General features: G+C 39.9%; 1 protein-coding gene and 1 pseudogene across 1 annotated transcript in view; both read right to left on the bottom strand.

The window, feature by feature from the left end:
• Positions 1-8,424, bottom strand: part of flrt2 (fibronectin leucine rich transmembrane protein 2) — a 10,722-nt gene extending 2,298 nt beyond the window's left edge. The window contains exons 1-2 of the mRNA XM_058378795.1: positions 7,971-8,424; positions 1-2,801 (exon numbers count right to left, since the gene is read on the bottom strand). The exon at positions 1-2,801 is cut by the window's left edge and continues 2,298 nt beyond it. Of these exons, the coding sequence (XP_058234778.1) occupies positions 409-2,400 (1,992 nt within the window). The 5' untranslated portion in view covers positions 2,401-2,801; positions 7,971-8,424 and the 3' untranslated portion in view covers positions 1-408. The remainder of the gene's footprint in view (positions 2,802-7,970) is intronic.
• The window catches only part of LOC131345737 (NACHT, LRR and PYD domains-containing protein 3-like), a 566,556-nt pseudogene that overhangs the window by 373,666 nt on the left and 177,890 nt on the right, over positions 1-15,000 (bottom strand).

Raw genomic sequence — 15,000 nt, 5'->3', positions numbered from 1 at the left:
ATTGCAGGCTAATCAGCGCCGTTTCATTTTCCTGACCGCTTTGTTATCTTAACTACCGTTTCTCCACAGGGGTTTATATTCAGGGTCTTAGCGAGGTATCCACGTTCACACCCCAGAGGCAGAAAACCTAGACTAATGCACTTAACACCAGCCTTGATTACACAAACACAACGGACTCACACCGGTCCATGCTAATTACAAAACCATTTGCTAAGAAAAATAAAGAACAAACCCAAAGCTGAATTCCACATCTGCGATATAAATTAGCATGAGGGAATATATTCATAGTTAGATTTTGCTTTCGATATAAAACTGTGTGAGTTTGTGTTTATGTGTGTGTGTGTGTGTGTGCACTGTACAATCGTACAGTGAATGTTTATTATGTCTTTAAAAAAATAGCTCATAGCGTCACGTGTGGCAGAATTCCACACCAGGAACATTGCTGCTTTTGCAGTAAACAATGCTGTTGTTGCTGAGGTGGCAGTCTCTGTATCCAATGCCAACGTTGGGCGTGTAAATGGGCTGGATCCTGAAATCGCCCTTTAGAAGCTGCTCATTGTTCAATGGCACAATCTGGAAGCTGGTCTCGGTCATTTCCAGGATAGAGTTATCCTTCTTGGTGCCGGCTTCACAGTAGTCGTCTTTTCTCCTGCCTCTGTTGTATTTCCATTTGGACGAGGAACAGGAAGACCTGCTCTTCTTGTGCATGTACCAACAAAACAGACTCAGTAATATGATCAAAACGAGCAGCACGACACCACCGATCACGCCGGCTAAAAGGAACGTAGATGTGACGTCCTGTTGCGCCACCGGATCCGACTCCGAGTTGTTGGTGGTTCTAGAGGCCGATTTGGTCCTGATCTCCGAACAGATGGTATCCTCTCCGGGTCTGTAACTATTTAAGGAATCCAGAATGTAAACACAGATGCGGTACTTGGATCTAGGTTCCAAGTCATACAAGTTAAGCCTCCTTTGCTCTCCAGGAACCGTCCTCTCTTGGCTAATATCCATCATTAAGTTCTGGTTCCTCTTGACCCAGGTGACTTTATAAGCCGTCACGGTGAAATAAGATTCCCAGCTGACCTCCACACACGTGCCATTCACCACATTCAAGGATATTTTCAAAGGGTCTTCATAGGGTGGATAGGGAGCGGGCGGGAAATTGGGCACCGGAAGTGTGGGAATGGTTGTGGTTGGGTGGAAAACTGTGGATGACATGGTGGTGATGGACGTGGTTCTGGGTAGGATGGTGGTTCTATGAGGTGGTGATGGAGACGAAGGTAAGCGACTGAGCCACGGGTCAATTTCAGTACCAGCTGGACACTGAATGACATCAAGGTTGAGTTCTCGGATGGTCATGCCCTTTAACCTTTCTGGTTGGTGACATGTAAATCCTCGGACGTTCACAGAAGATGGTAAGGACTTCAGCCAAAAAACAATCCACTTAATAGCGCAATCACAGCGCCAAGGGTTGCCCCGAACATTGAGATGTGTAAGGCTGCTCAGTCCATCAAACACACCCTGTGGAACAGTCTGTAGCTGGTTTGTAGAAAGGTCGAGCTTCTCAAGCTTCCTGAGCTCGGAGAAAACCAAAGCAGGGATGCTTTCAATCTGGTTCTCCTGCAGATTCAGTTTAGCAAGAGACACCGAAGGAAGCAAAGGCGGTGGCTTGGTGAGAGAATTCCGGGATAACGAAAGCTCTTTGAGGTTGACCAGGTTCTTAAAGGTACCAGGAGCGATGGCGTCATCCTCCAGAAGATTTCCATCCAGCACCAGACGCTGGAGATTGGTAACATTCTGAAAAGCTCCTTCATCTATCACTGCGATACGGTTTTCATCCAGACGCAGTTCCTTAAGATCTGCTGGTAATCCGATAGGAACACTGCTCAAGTGATTCTTGGTAAGAAAGAGGAGCTTTAGGTTTACCGCTTCCCGAAAAGCCCCTTCCTCCACCCCGACTGTGGAGATGGAGTTGTCATCCAAGTGCAGTTCTTCCAGTTTGGGTAGCTGGGCAAGTGCTGCTCTGGAAATGGTCTGAATGTTGTTTTCCTGTAAATGGAGTACTTTCACGTTTCTGGGAAGGTTGAGGGGGAACTCGTCCAGCTGGTTCCCGTACAAATAGACAGTCTCCACTGATGCAACATTATGGAGTTCCATCGGAAATCCAGCGCTGTTGATCTGGTTGTTGTGGAGGTAAAGGATCTTGTATCCCTCCCCAATCCCCAGAGGCACAGACGTCAAACTCCTCTCGTTACAGTATATAAACGTTTTGTCACAACGACATTCTTTGGGACATGATGCAACGGGATCAAACTGCACATGCAAACTCAGCAACACCGTGAACCAAAATCGAACAAATGAGGTCCAATCGTTATTCCATAGTCCGACTTGGAACTCCATTGCGGGAAAATGAGAATAAAAGAAAGAAAAAGAAAAAAAATTCAAAGCCACCCGCAAAATCTGTGATTTAGGAGGCGGAGAAGTAAATCCAGCGAGGTGCTTTATAGGATCACACTAATACACAGTTCGCAGAGAGGAAGTCCGGGGTTAATCCTTTGATAATTGCTAGTCCTCCACCTCAGCGCCACGATCTGGTTCTTGAGGTCAGAGGGTCCGTGATTGGCGCCATCCATGCTAAAATATCAAAGCACGGCAGGACTCGTTTGGCCCAGAGCCTGTGTGAAATTGCAACAGCAGCCCTGAAGCTGAGAAGCCCACGACTCCTCCTTTCCTCTCCGTTACACTCCACTGGGTCTCAACCCAGGACAATTTCAGGCGGTGGGACATCTGGAGCCCGGGACCTGCGGGAAGAAAGAGAAAGGCTGATTAAAATTCCGCTTTTTTCACTTTTTCTTCAATGCACCAAAACGGAGCAGACATTTTACCAGCTTTTGGTCAAAGAGACATGAACTCATTTCTACAGAAATAATTCAACATTAAAATAGATTTGCAAAAAGTAAAACACTTCCATCATGAAAAGACAAATAAAGGTGTGTTATAATTTTTAAATTAGTCCGCTGTATCCGAAGGTTAGACTCAAAACACGGAATGTTACACCGTCTGGATCATCAGGAATTAAAACAAACATTTTAAAGTAAACTCTCAAACCAACGGCCAGAAAGGAAAACGGAGGCCCGTTTATTTAAGGAACCTGAAAGAGCTTTCATTGTTTACTTTATAATTATAGAATTAAAGAATTATTGGAAACGTAGATGCCAACTGTCCTTGAGTTATATTTTGAATAAATCATTGCTCATAAAACAAACTTGTCTTTGTCAAGATTTTAAATGTTCAATTTGTTATAAGACAGAAAAAAGTTAAAAAGACAGAAAGTGCTGGAGTGTGAGCTTCATTAGAGTTTCTTCATCACTTAAAGAGAAACATTTAAACCCTTAAAGAACACGGCACTGTTGTTGGTTCCCCATCAGACAGGGTTCCATGTAGAATCATTTTAAGAAGCCAAGAGCTGATTGTTATCCAGTGACCCATTAAAGAACCTGGCATTTCTTTAACCATTAAAAGTTTTTCTGCTTGTCCCTCTGTGGGTTCTCTCTGCGCAGAGTGTTCCAGTAGAACCATTGTGCAGTTAAAAAAAAATCCTATTAAATCTTTTTTTTTTTTTTAAGTTCTTATTCAGAGTTGATTACTTCAGTCTAAAAGTCACGTCAATATTTATTTCTGGGATCTGAAACTAACTCAGATAATTATTATTAATTATAAGAACATTAAAACATCACTTCTACAAAAAAAGGGTTTTTAAAGGGTTCTGTAAGCTTCACTACATAATTAAAGGTTCTTAGCTTTCAAAAATGGTTCTAAATGGAATCATGCCAGGTTACAGATGCTAGTAAATAAATAATAAAATAAAAAATATTAACCCTTAATTATCCAAAGAACCCTTGAAGAACCCTTTAAGTGTGTGGTACAAACTTACACATTATTTAAGAAGAACCATTTTAGAAGATAAGAACCTTTATTTATTCAATTTAACTTTAAAGAACCATTAAAGAACCCCTTTCAGAAGTTTTGAATCCTTTATTATACAATGAACCCTTAATAAACCTTAAATGATATTAAAATATCCATACACAAGTAAAATTAGAACCTGGTAATATTATTGTGTGGTTGTATTTCACATGTACTCCATTAATACACACTCACAGAGAAAAAGGTTCTTTAAGGGTTTATTGGATGAAACATCGGTTCTACTTGGAACTGCAGCAGTCTGAGGTGAAGAGGGAATTTCCACAGAAAAGCCCCTAAATTCACAGACACGCAAAACACGGAACATCATACAATAAAATAAGCCTTTAAACTCACCATGGCAACACAACCACAACAACAACAACAGCAACAACTACAACCACAACAACAGCAGCAAAAACAACAACAGAAACAACAACCGCAACAATACCAACAACAGCAGACATGAATGAAAGCTGACAGTAATGTATTTGAGGTTAAGGTGTGGATGATAAATTGCTATTAACGTAAATAAACCTGCTGTATTTACACAGGAACAGACTCTGGCAGGTGAGTGGCCTGGTGTGTGTGTGTGTGTGTGTGTTGTCATTGTGTAGTTTAGTGTTTGGTTGTGAGAGAGAGAATGAAGAGTGAAGGAGGAGGAAGGGGAGCAGTGATGAAGCAGCTGTCAGGTGGAATGGGACAGCAGGATCATTTAGCCGCTTCACCAGCAATAAATGATCGATACGCACTATTTATCCAGTGTCCAGGATTTAAGAGCTGACCCCAGACTGCAGGGTTACACACTGATCCACTGACCACCAGACTGAAATGAGGTTAAGGTCATAGGGAGACACTTCAATGCGGGATGAATACAAACACCACCACAGAACAGATGATTCTGTTTATATTTAATACACACACAGACACACACACACACACACTCATACACACTCATACAAAACATACATACAAACACACATGCATACAAACACATACAAACACATACACACACATACACACACGTGTGCCCACAGATACAAACACACACACAAACACGCACACACACACATATATATATACACATACACACACACACACACACAAACACGCACACACACACACACACACACATATATATATATATATACACATACACACACACACACACACACACATATATATATACACATACACACACACACACACACGTGTGCTCGCAGATACAAACACACACATATACACGCACACACACACACACATATATACACACACACACACACACACATACACACACGTGTGCCTTTTACAATCAGAGTGTAAAGTTTAACGCTGGAAGATTTTTGGAATCCTGAAGGGTTCTTTGCTTGCCCCTCTGGAGGAACCCTCTTATTAGAACCCTACAATAATAAAGGCTTAGGAAGCTGAGAGCTCTTTATTTATACTCTGAACTCTAAGGAACCCTTGAACCTGTTTGTACCTGTGTGAGAACCTTTAAAGAGACTCCAGAACCCTGCAGCGGAGTATTTCCCTGTTAGCAAATGTTTTAGGAAGTTAATAAATATTAAACATCCAACTGTTTCTGAACGGTTCTACATAGAACCCTTAAACATAATAATAATAGAAATAATAACAGAACCCTGCAATATATGGATTTTAAGTAGAAAGAAAGAAAGAAAGAAAGAAAGAAAGAAAGAAAGAAAGAAAGAAAGAACAAAATAAAAAGAAAGAAGGAAGCTAAATGTTAAGTTCTTGTCAGGTTCTTGGTGTTCATATGTTCAAATACTGAAAAAGACGTTTCTAGAACACAAGGGTTGAGTGGATAGTTCAGGGTTCTTTAAGGGTTCAGGGTTCTGCTCTCTGATGTAAAGTCTGTCATCGTTTCTCATGTCCATTCTTCATGAACTTTCACACTGAACCTTTTCTAACTTTTCTTTATTCATCATTTTGAGTGAAATCAGAGAATTTTACAGTAAATTAGCGTGAGGTTCTTTATTCCCTCTTTTAAAGCGTTTGTCTGCAGGTTAAATACACAGAGGAATTCAGTTCAGGTCTCTAAAGAACGTCTGTAATTACGCTGATGTTGGGTTCCTCGCTCGGCTCCGACACAGACCTCACAGAGTTCAGGGTTTTAATACAAAAACAACACACACAACTTTATTCAGAAAAAAGCTGAAATTTATCTTAAAGTTGTCATCAAGTATTATAATAATAATAATAATAATAATAATAATAATAATAATAATAATAATAATAATAATAATAACAAGTTTATCATTTGGCTCAAGCCCAGAACACAAGAATAATATTTTATTTTATTAGAGCAAATGTTTTCATTCTTCATCATTTAAAATTTTTTATTTTTCTTTATTGTAATATGTAAAATAGAAAAAAAAAAAAAAAAAAAAAAAAAAATATATATATATATATATATATATATATTATCTTGGTCATTATTATTATTATTATTATTATTATTATGTTTTTAAATGAATTTATTCTGAACATAAATAAATAATAAATAAATTAATTAATTAATTTGTAAACGTGAGAAATGTCTCAGCTGAAGCGGCGAGGTGGACGTGAGAGCACAGACATGATGACCGGCAGCCGGGACAGCAGACGAGTGAGATGTTAAATAAGAGGACGTGTGACTGAACTGGTCCTCCAGGTTCATCTGCCCACATCACAGCCTGAGATTTACACAATTATTTACCAAACACACGCAGCGCTAACGGAGCGTACGCGACTGTACACAGGACATTAACGCATTTTTTTAAGTATAAGAAAGCAGGCTTTTATATCAGGAAAAAATCTGAAAAAACAAAAAAAAAAAAGTGATATTAAGAAGACATCAATATTTTTATGGAATTTAAATCAAATAAATATGGAATGTTTAAAAATAAAAAAATAAAAAATCTTAAAGTTGATGATTTACTTTATTTATTTAGATTTCTTTTTAAATTCATGCCTCTTTCAGTAATAAAGTAATAAAAAGTAATAAACTTTTCTTTCTTTTCTCCTGTTTCACCTGAACATTTATTTATTTTATTTTTACATTTTTATTTCATTTTTTAACACTTTTACTTTATGATCATATAAATGAAATGGTTTTCAGAAGAGGAAGATTTGATAGAGACGTGATGTGAAGCTTTGTTTCAGAGAAATATTAAACATTAGAAGATAAAACCTGCTAACAGAACCTGACCACTTTCAGCCTTTATTTACACAATATAATTATATTTTTATTTCATTATTCCCTCTGGTGTGTATCAGTGATACAGTCTGGAATTTTTATCACTGGATTTTATTTTTGATTTTGTTTTTACTTTAATTTAATCCATGATATAAAATTTACAATTTAATTTTAAATTCTTATTTAAATTAATTTTATTATTTATTTTCATGCCTTCTTTCATGGCTTTTTGTTGGCTCTATTATTTATATCCTTTTTACAAGGCAGAATAAAATAATCAAAATAATGTTATATATTTTGTATATTTTATTATTTTTTATATTTTTTTGATAAATAAAATTACACTAATTTTAAATAATATATTATTGTGTAGTATAGTGTGGTGTAGTATAATATATTATTGTGTAGTATAGTGTGGTGTAGTGTGGTGTAGTATAATATATTATTGTGTAGTATAGTGTGGTGTAGTATAATATATTATTGTGTAGTATAGTGTGGTGTAGTATAATATATTATTGTGTAGTATAGTGTGGTGTAGTATAATATATTATTGTGTAGTATAGTGTGGTGTAGTATAATATATTATTGTGTAGTATAGTGTGGTGTAGTGTGGTGTAGTATAATATATTATTGTGTAGTATAGTGTGGTGTAGTATAATATATTATTGTGTAGTATAGTGTGGTGTAGTATAATATATTATTGTGTAGTATAGTGTGGTGTAGTGTGGTGTAGTATAATATATTATTGTGTAGTATAGTGTGGTGTAGTATAATATATTATTGTGTAGTATAGTGTGGTGTAGTGTTGTACCTTTCTCCTTGCGCGTGCACTCATCCAGCTCACTCTTCTGCACTTCATCCACTCAGTAATTCCTCTGTTCTGTTCTTCACGCGCTCCGGAAATCCGCTCCGGTTCGGTAAACCCGGGTCGGTAATAAAAAAGAGCTCGCGCTCTGTCTCGGACACCTCCACATCCTGTCTTCCCCCTCTTCCTTTTCTTCTTCTTCCTCTTCACTCTATTCCCCCGTCTCTTTTTCTTTCTTTTCTCCTTTTCCTCACATACTCCTCACAGGCTCCGGTTCTGCAGATCCAGTTCAACTATGCGCGAGACTCCCGACCGAATTCCACAGCGCGCGCGAGACAGCAAGAGAGAGGGGGATAACTGGAAGAATGATCGGAAAAGTGGAGGAAAAGTGTCGGAGCTCCGGTCCTCACTCCTCCACTCACACTCTCACTCTCACCGTCTCTCCCTCTCACTTCTAGATCCCTCCCCTCTCTCTCTCTCTCTCTCTCTCTCTCTCTTTCTCTCGTGAGGAATGCGTTTCCGCCCCGCGTGAGGCGCTGCGGAGAACAATAAAAAGACACACTGATAGATAGATAGATAGATAGATAGATAGATAGATAGATAGATAGATAGATAGATAGATAGATAGATCCACACACACACACTTTTACATCACACTGTCTATCTATCTATCTATCTATCTATCTATCTATCTATCTATCTATCTATCTATCTATCTATCTATCAGTGTATGTGTTCTGCTGGTGGTTGGTGTGAGATGGTTTTTGGTTCATCTCAGATGTACAGAGTGATTATTATGGTCAGTGTGGTCACTCCTGCACTCAGCCACAGAAAATAAATAAAACTCATAAATCATTTTTTTATCCAGGAGATTTGTGTAAGAGAAAGGATTTATGTTAAATGTAGGATTTGTGTAAAGAAAGTTATGCATTTATATGATGTATAATTTTATTCACTTCCTCTACATGGATGTTTACCTCCACAACTGATCTCAATATCTCTCTACATCTTAAACAAAAGAGTTTTATTTTAGCACATTTAATAGAGAAAAATAAAATAAAATAAAATAAAGGTCTCTCTCTCTCTCTCTCTCTCTCTCTCTCTATATATATATATATATATATATAATACTGTTCTTGCAAGAACTATTCCAGAACACCTGACCTTCGTGTCTTAAAATAACAACTGACTGTTTTTTGTTGTCATTACATATGGATTACTGAAGTCCATGTGTGTTATTTCATAGTTTTGAAATCTTCAGGATTGTTCTAGAATGTAGAAAATAAATCCCTAAATAAAAAACATTGAATTAAAAGGTGTGTCCAAACTTTTCACTGGTACTGTATATAGAAAAAAAGTTAAGGATATTTGTCTTTTGGGTGAAATTTATGGAAAATGTAAAAAGTTCACACTACAGTGATATTATATCATGAAAGTAGGGCATTTAAGTAGAAGCTGCAGTGGTGATTTCCTCATCTCAAACAATTTATTGAAACAAAAGCCAACAACAGTGGTGGGTATACCACAACAAAAAATCTCAATGTCTCAATAATCTGTCATGTGCCCTTGACCATCAATTACAGCTTGACCACGACGTCTCATGCTGTTCACGAGTCGACTTATTGTCTGCTGAGGCATGGCATTCCACTCTTCTTGAAGGGCGGCCCTCAGGTCATTGAGGTTCTGGGGTGCAGGGTTACGAGCCTCTACACGGCAACTCGGCTGATCCCAGAGGTTTTCTATGGGATTCAGGTCTGGAGAAAGTGCAGGTCACTCCATTTGAGGTACCCCAGCCTCCAGCAGCCGTTCCCTAATGATGCTCCTCGATGAGCTGGAGCATTGTCGTCCATGAAGATGAAATTAGGCCTGTGTTGTTCATGCAGGGGCACAATGACTGGATTAATGATGTTATTCAGGTAGTATTGGCTTGTCACTGTACCATTCACAAGATGTAGGTCAGTTCTGTATTGAGTGGACACACCTGTCCAGACTGTAACACCACCACAACAGTGGCTGATGCATAGCGCTCTCCCTGACGTCTCCAACATTGTTGGGTCCATCATTTCTGCTCAACGTGAATCGACTTTCATCAGAGAACAACATTGAGGCCCACCGGTCCCTCGTCCAGTGTAAATGCTCCCTGGCCCGACGCCTGTGCCTGGGGGTGTGGTCAGGTACCCTTGCAGGTCGTCTAGCACACAGACGCTGATGTAAATGGTTTGGAATGGTCTGATGTGACACTTGGGTTCCTCTCACCTCCCTTAAATGTGGCTGGAGTTGAGTGGCATTCATCATCTGGTTCTGCAGGGCACTGTTCACAATGAAGCGGTCATCAACGTGGGATGTGGATTTCTGTGACTCTTCCAGTCTCTCTGTATCTCTGTCCCAACCTGCTGATGACACTCTGTGACACTCTAAGCTCAGTGGCCACTTCCCTCTGAGAACATCCTGTTTGAAGCCTCACAATGGTGAGGTTCTGTTGATCAGTTGTTAGGTGTGGTCTTGGTCTCATGATGTCAAAATGTGAACAGCATGATGAAGAGGACTGTTTAAATACCAATTCTAATGGAACCAGAAAATTTATTGGTGGATTCATGGATCAAACACCAGTTGTGAATTTTGCCGTTAAGCACCTTGTTAGAGAACAGCAAGTTCTGCAGAAAGTACTGAAACACTGAACAGTTGGACATGTGCATTCAGAAGTGTAGAGAAGGTCAAATTAAGTTCACCTGGAAAGGTTATAGTGCATTTTAGGTGCATCCTGAAATTTCACCTGAAAGCCGAATATCCTTAACTTTTTGTGAGTAGTGTATATATATATATATATGTGTGTGTGTGTGATGAAAATTGTATTTAAAATGTAAGCTGTAAGAAAGTTGAGGTTAATAAACAGATAATAATAATAATAATAATAATAATAATAATAATAATAATAATAATAATAATAAAGAAGCTGCACGTGAGGCGCGAGCGAGTTGAGCAGCTGCACCGGAGTGCCGGTGTGTAATTTACTGTAATTATCACATTTGTGTCGCGAGCGTCAGCGTTTAAGATTGTGTGTGTGTGTGTGTGTGTGTTTCCAGAACAGCGGTTCTGTTCCTATGTTCTCCACCTGAGCTCCACACTAACATCACCAACATCTTGTCTCTATTAAAATGTTTCTGTGTGTGTGTGTGTGTGTGTGTGTGTGTGTGTGTGTGTGTGTGTGTGTGCGTTGACTTTAACTTCAGGACATTCCTCCTGTGTAACGTGATCCTCAGCTCTAAAGAAAGAGAGAGAGAGAGAGACAGACAGAGAGAGAGAGAGAGAGAGAGAGAGAGAGAGAGAGAGACAGAGAATTGAATTTGAAAAAACCTTTATTTACATCTTCTCAGTGAATACCAATAAATAGAGAAAAATGTCAATTAAAGGATGGGGTTAAAAGGTAAATAAATAAATAATTAAGACAGTGTATGTGCAAATTGCAGTTTTTCATCGACAACACAACACAGGGCTCCTCTACAACACCAGGTTTCCTCAAACACAGACAGGTTCTTTGTTTTTTTATAGAACACAAAGTCAATCAGAATCCTGGACTTTATGAGTGCTGTAGTGACCATTACAACATTGCGACAGCCATTTTGTTCAACCTGGTGCTTTCGACTGATGTAAATGCCCATTTTCGCTTGCCCCAGAACAAAGTTTAAAAGCTGGCATCGAGCTCGTCTCTTGTGTGTGTACCTAAAACCAAGAATAAATACTTTTAGTGAAAACTTTTCGTCAAAAACGCTAAAAATGTTCTGTAAAACGGTAAAGAGAGACTGTAGTCTGGAACATTCTGTGAAAGCATGAAAGATAGTCTCTCTTTGATTACAGAAGGGACACGAGTGGCCGGCCTGGGGACAGAGAACAGAGATAAAAGCATTGACCGCAACAATACCATGTAAAATTCTCCATTGTAAATCCCCAGTTCTTTTCGGCAATGGTGGCTTATAGAGTGACCTCCACTCTGGACGCTCTTCCTCACTCAAACCGAGGACAGTGCGCCAGGGTGTGTCCACTCTCCCCCTCAGCGACCGCATATTAAAAACTTTGACACATGCTTTATAAAACGTTTTCCCAGTCACATTAAAAAAGTTCATGTTTGTGATATTTTTACAGTCCAAAAAGTGACCAGTGCCTTCCTGTCCACAGTCCACAGACAGTGCAAGTTCAGGAAACGGGTCCTCTGAGTCGGGGCTTTCAGTTCCACTGGAGTAGTCCATGAGCATTTCCCTCTCCTCACGCGAGATGACCAGAGTCCACTTCCGCAGCAGCTGGCTCACCGCCCTCTTTGACCTCACGCCTAGCCGAGCAGCTACTCCATCAACGTTCTGTAGGTGAGGTCCGGCGACGTCCACCAGGTGTTTGAGGGTGGTGACACCAGACGCGAGGAGAGACTGCGACAGTGAAGAGTCCCCGACGTCCAGGCGTGCCCCGTATACCAGAGGCTCCTGAAGTAGCCAGTGAAGAGAGTCTGTGGCTGTGGTTCTTTGCACCCTAAAAAGTCTCCAGATTCTGAACAAGTTGTGATAAAAAGCAGGCAGTCTTGCAGTGTTCAGTCTCTCTGGATTCATTAAAAAGAGTGCCTTGTCCATTCTCATCTGCCCAAAAGATCTTAAAATGGCACTGGACACTTGTTTCCAGCTAAAAGACTTTGAGCCGCATAAAAACTTCTGTAAAAACTTTGCAGTTCTGCTCTGTAAATGTATAAGACCTTGCCCACCTTCCTCTTTGGGTAAGTATAAAATGCCGCGTGGCACCCAGTGCAACTTATCCCAAAAAAAGTCTAATAAAATCGACTGGATTTTCATTAAAAGGTCTGTAGGAGGGTCTATACAGGCTATTTTATGCCACAGAGACGATGCTACCAGATTGTTAATAATTAGCGTTCGCCCCCTGTAAGACATTTTAGGCACCAGCCACTTCCACTTTTCTAGGCGACCAGTTACTTTTTCAATGACCCCTTCCCAGTTTCTCTGTGCGAACGAGTCATTACCCAGGTACACGCCTAGATACTTAAAGCCTTCGCTTTTCCAACTTAGGCCTCGGGGAGTTTAGGTACCTCGCCTACCCACTGGCCGACTAAAACAGCCTCGCTCTTAGACCAGTTTATCTTTGCAGAGGAAACCGCTCCAAAGTCCTTGGACACCCTGTGTAACATGTCTATATCACTCTGACTGTCGACCATTATTACAACGTCATCTGCGTAGGCCGACAGGCGGATAGCGTTCGGGCAGTCAGGGATTATGACACCCTTACAGCCTGGCCCTAAGCGTATTCAGAAAGGGTTCAATGGCCAGAGTGTAAAAGCATCCCTGAGAGAGAGCAGCCCTGCCTTACCCCCCTACACACCTTAAACGGAGCACATAAGCCACCATTGAGTTTCAGTACACTTTCTATGTCATGCAGTATAGAGTTTGTACTTTGGAAATAAAATCTGAGCTAAAACCAAAAGCATTAAGGGTTTTCCAAAGGTAGCTGTGTTCAACTTCGATCGAAGGCTTTCTCTTGGTCTATGGAAATGAAACCCATATTCAGCCCAAAAAGTTTGGAGACACTGAAAATGTCTCGAACTAATGAGATGTTGTCAAATATGGACCTCCCGGGTATGCAGTAGGTCTGATCTGCGTTTAAAACCTCTTCACAGAACACTTCTACCAGTCTTGTAGCTAAAACTTTAGACAGCATCTTGTAATCACTACAAAGCAATGAAACAGGTCTCCAGTTCTTTTATGTCTGTCAGGTCCCCTTTTTCTCTGGGTAAAAGAGTGAGGACTGCTCTCCTACAACTTAATGGTAGCAGTCCTCTTGTCAAGCTGTCGTTCAAAACCTCAAGGGAGTAAGTCATCCCTTAAAACATGCCAGAAAGACTTATAAAACTCTGACGGAAGCCCGTCTATGCCAGGGCGCTCTGCCACACTCCATACTCATTAATGCTTTGTGCAGCTCTGCTGGTGTTATATCTGCACTCAGCTCTGTATTGGAGTCATGTGACGCTTCGGGGCAGGTCTTCTAAAAAGCTCTGTACTGTGGTGTGTTCTCTGTACTCACATTGATAGAGTTTTTCATGGCCAAAAACTAACCGCCCTTTTCCTAATGTCAGCTGTATCAGATAAAAGGTGTCCAGACTCAGAGCGCAGGCTGTGAATAAAACGTTTTTATGTCCGTTCTAGAGTTTTTTCAAGGCTAAAAAACAACTTTGAGGGGGCGTCCATCTGGTTCGGCGTTCTGGAATCGTGACCTTATTAATGCACCTTGTGCTTTAAACTCAAGGAGGTCCGATAACTTTTTCTTTTTGACTGTGAGGGTCTGAATATGGTTCTGGTTCTCTGTGGATTGTGCTCCGAACTAACTGAAGTTCTGTTATCTCATCGGGTTCTAGTTGTTTCATAGACCTGAGTTTACCAAATCCCTTGTCCAGACATTATAAGTGTACTGTTGACACAACTGTTTTATTTGAGCTTTCCCAAAATCCCACCAATGTTGCAGAGAAATAAAAGTCACTTTTTCTTTATGTCTGTCAAGGTCCTGAAATTTCTCCAGAAAAAAAGTAAAAGGATCTCTATAAAATGCTGGTAGCAGTCCCTCTTCAGTAAAGCACTGTGTTAAAATGCCAGTAAGAACTCTTCGGTTTAATACAATTTAAAACTGAAACACATAAAACCAAGCTGTGGTCTGAAAAACCAACCGGACTAATAACACAACTTTTTATGGTGTTCAAGTGGTGCTTTGGGACATAAAACCTGTCTAACCTTGCTAATGATACCTTTCCATCAGCAGCATGAGCCCAGGTGTACTGTTTTTGAGTTTTATGCATGTTTCTCCAAACATCACTTAACTCGTGTTTTTCAACAGTGTGTAGGAGCCTTCTTCTTGAAGGCATGTGTGGCTCTATATGGTTGCGGTCACTGTTTTCTAAAGTACAGTTAAAATCACCACCAACAAATAAAAACTCCTCTGTGTCACAAGTTTCTAAAACATTGCATAATTTATCTAAAAAAGCTATTCTTTCCAC

This window comes from Hemibagrus wyckioides, linkage group LG25 (genome assembly GCF_019097595.1).
Source record: "Hemibagrus wyckioides isolate EC202008001 linkage group LG25, SWU_Hwy_1.0, whole genome shotgun sequence".
Lineage (NCBI taxonomy): Eukaryota > Metazoa > Chordata > Actinopteri > Siluriformes > Bagridae > Hemibagrus > Hemibagrus wyckioides.
This window is presented reverse-complemented; position numbering and strand designations above follow the sequence as displayed.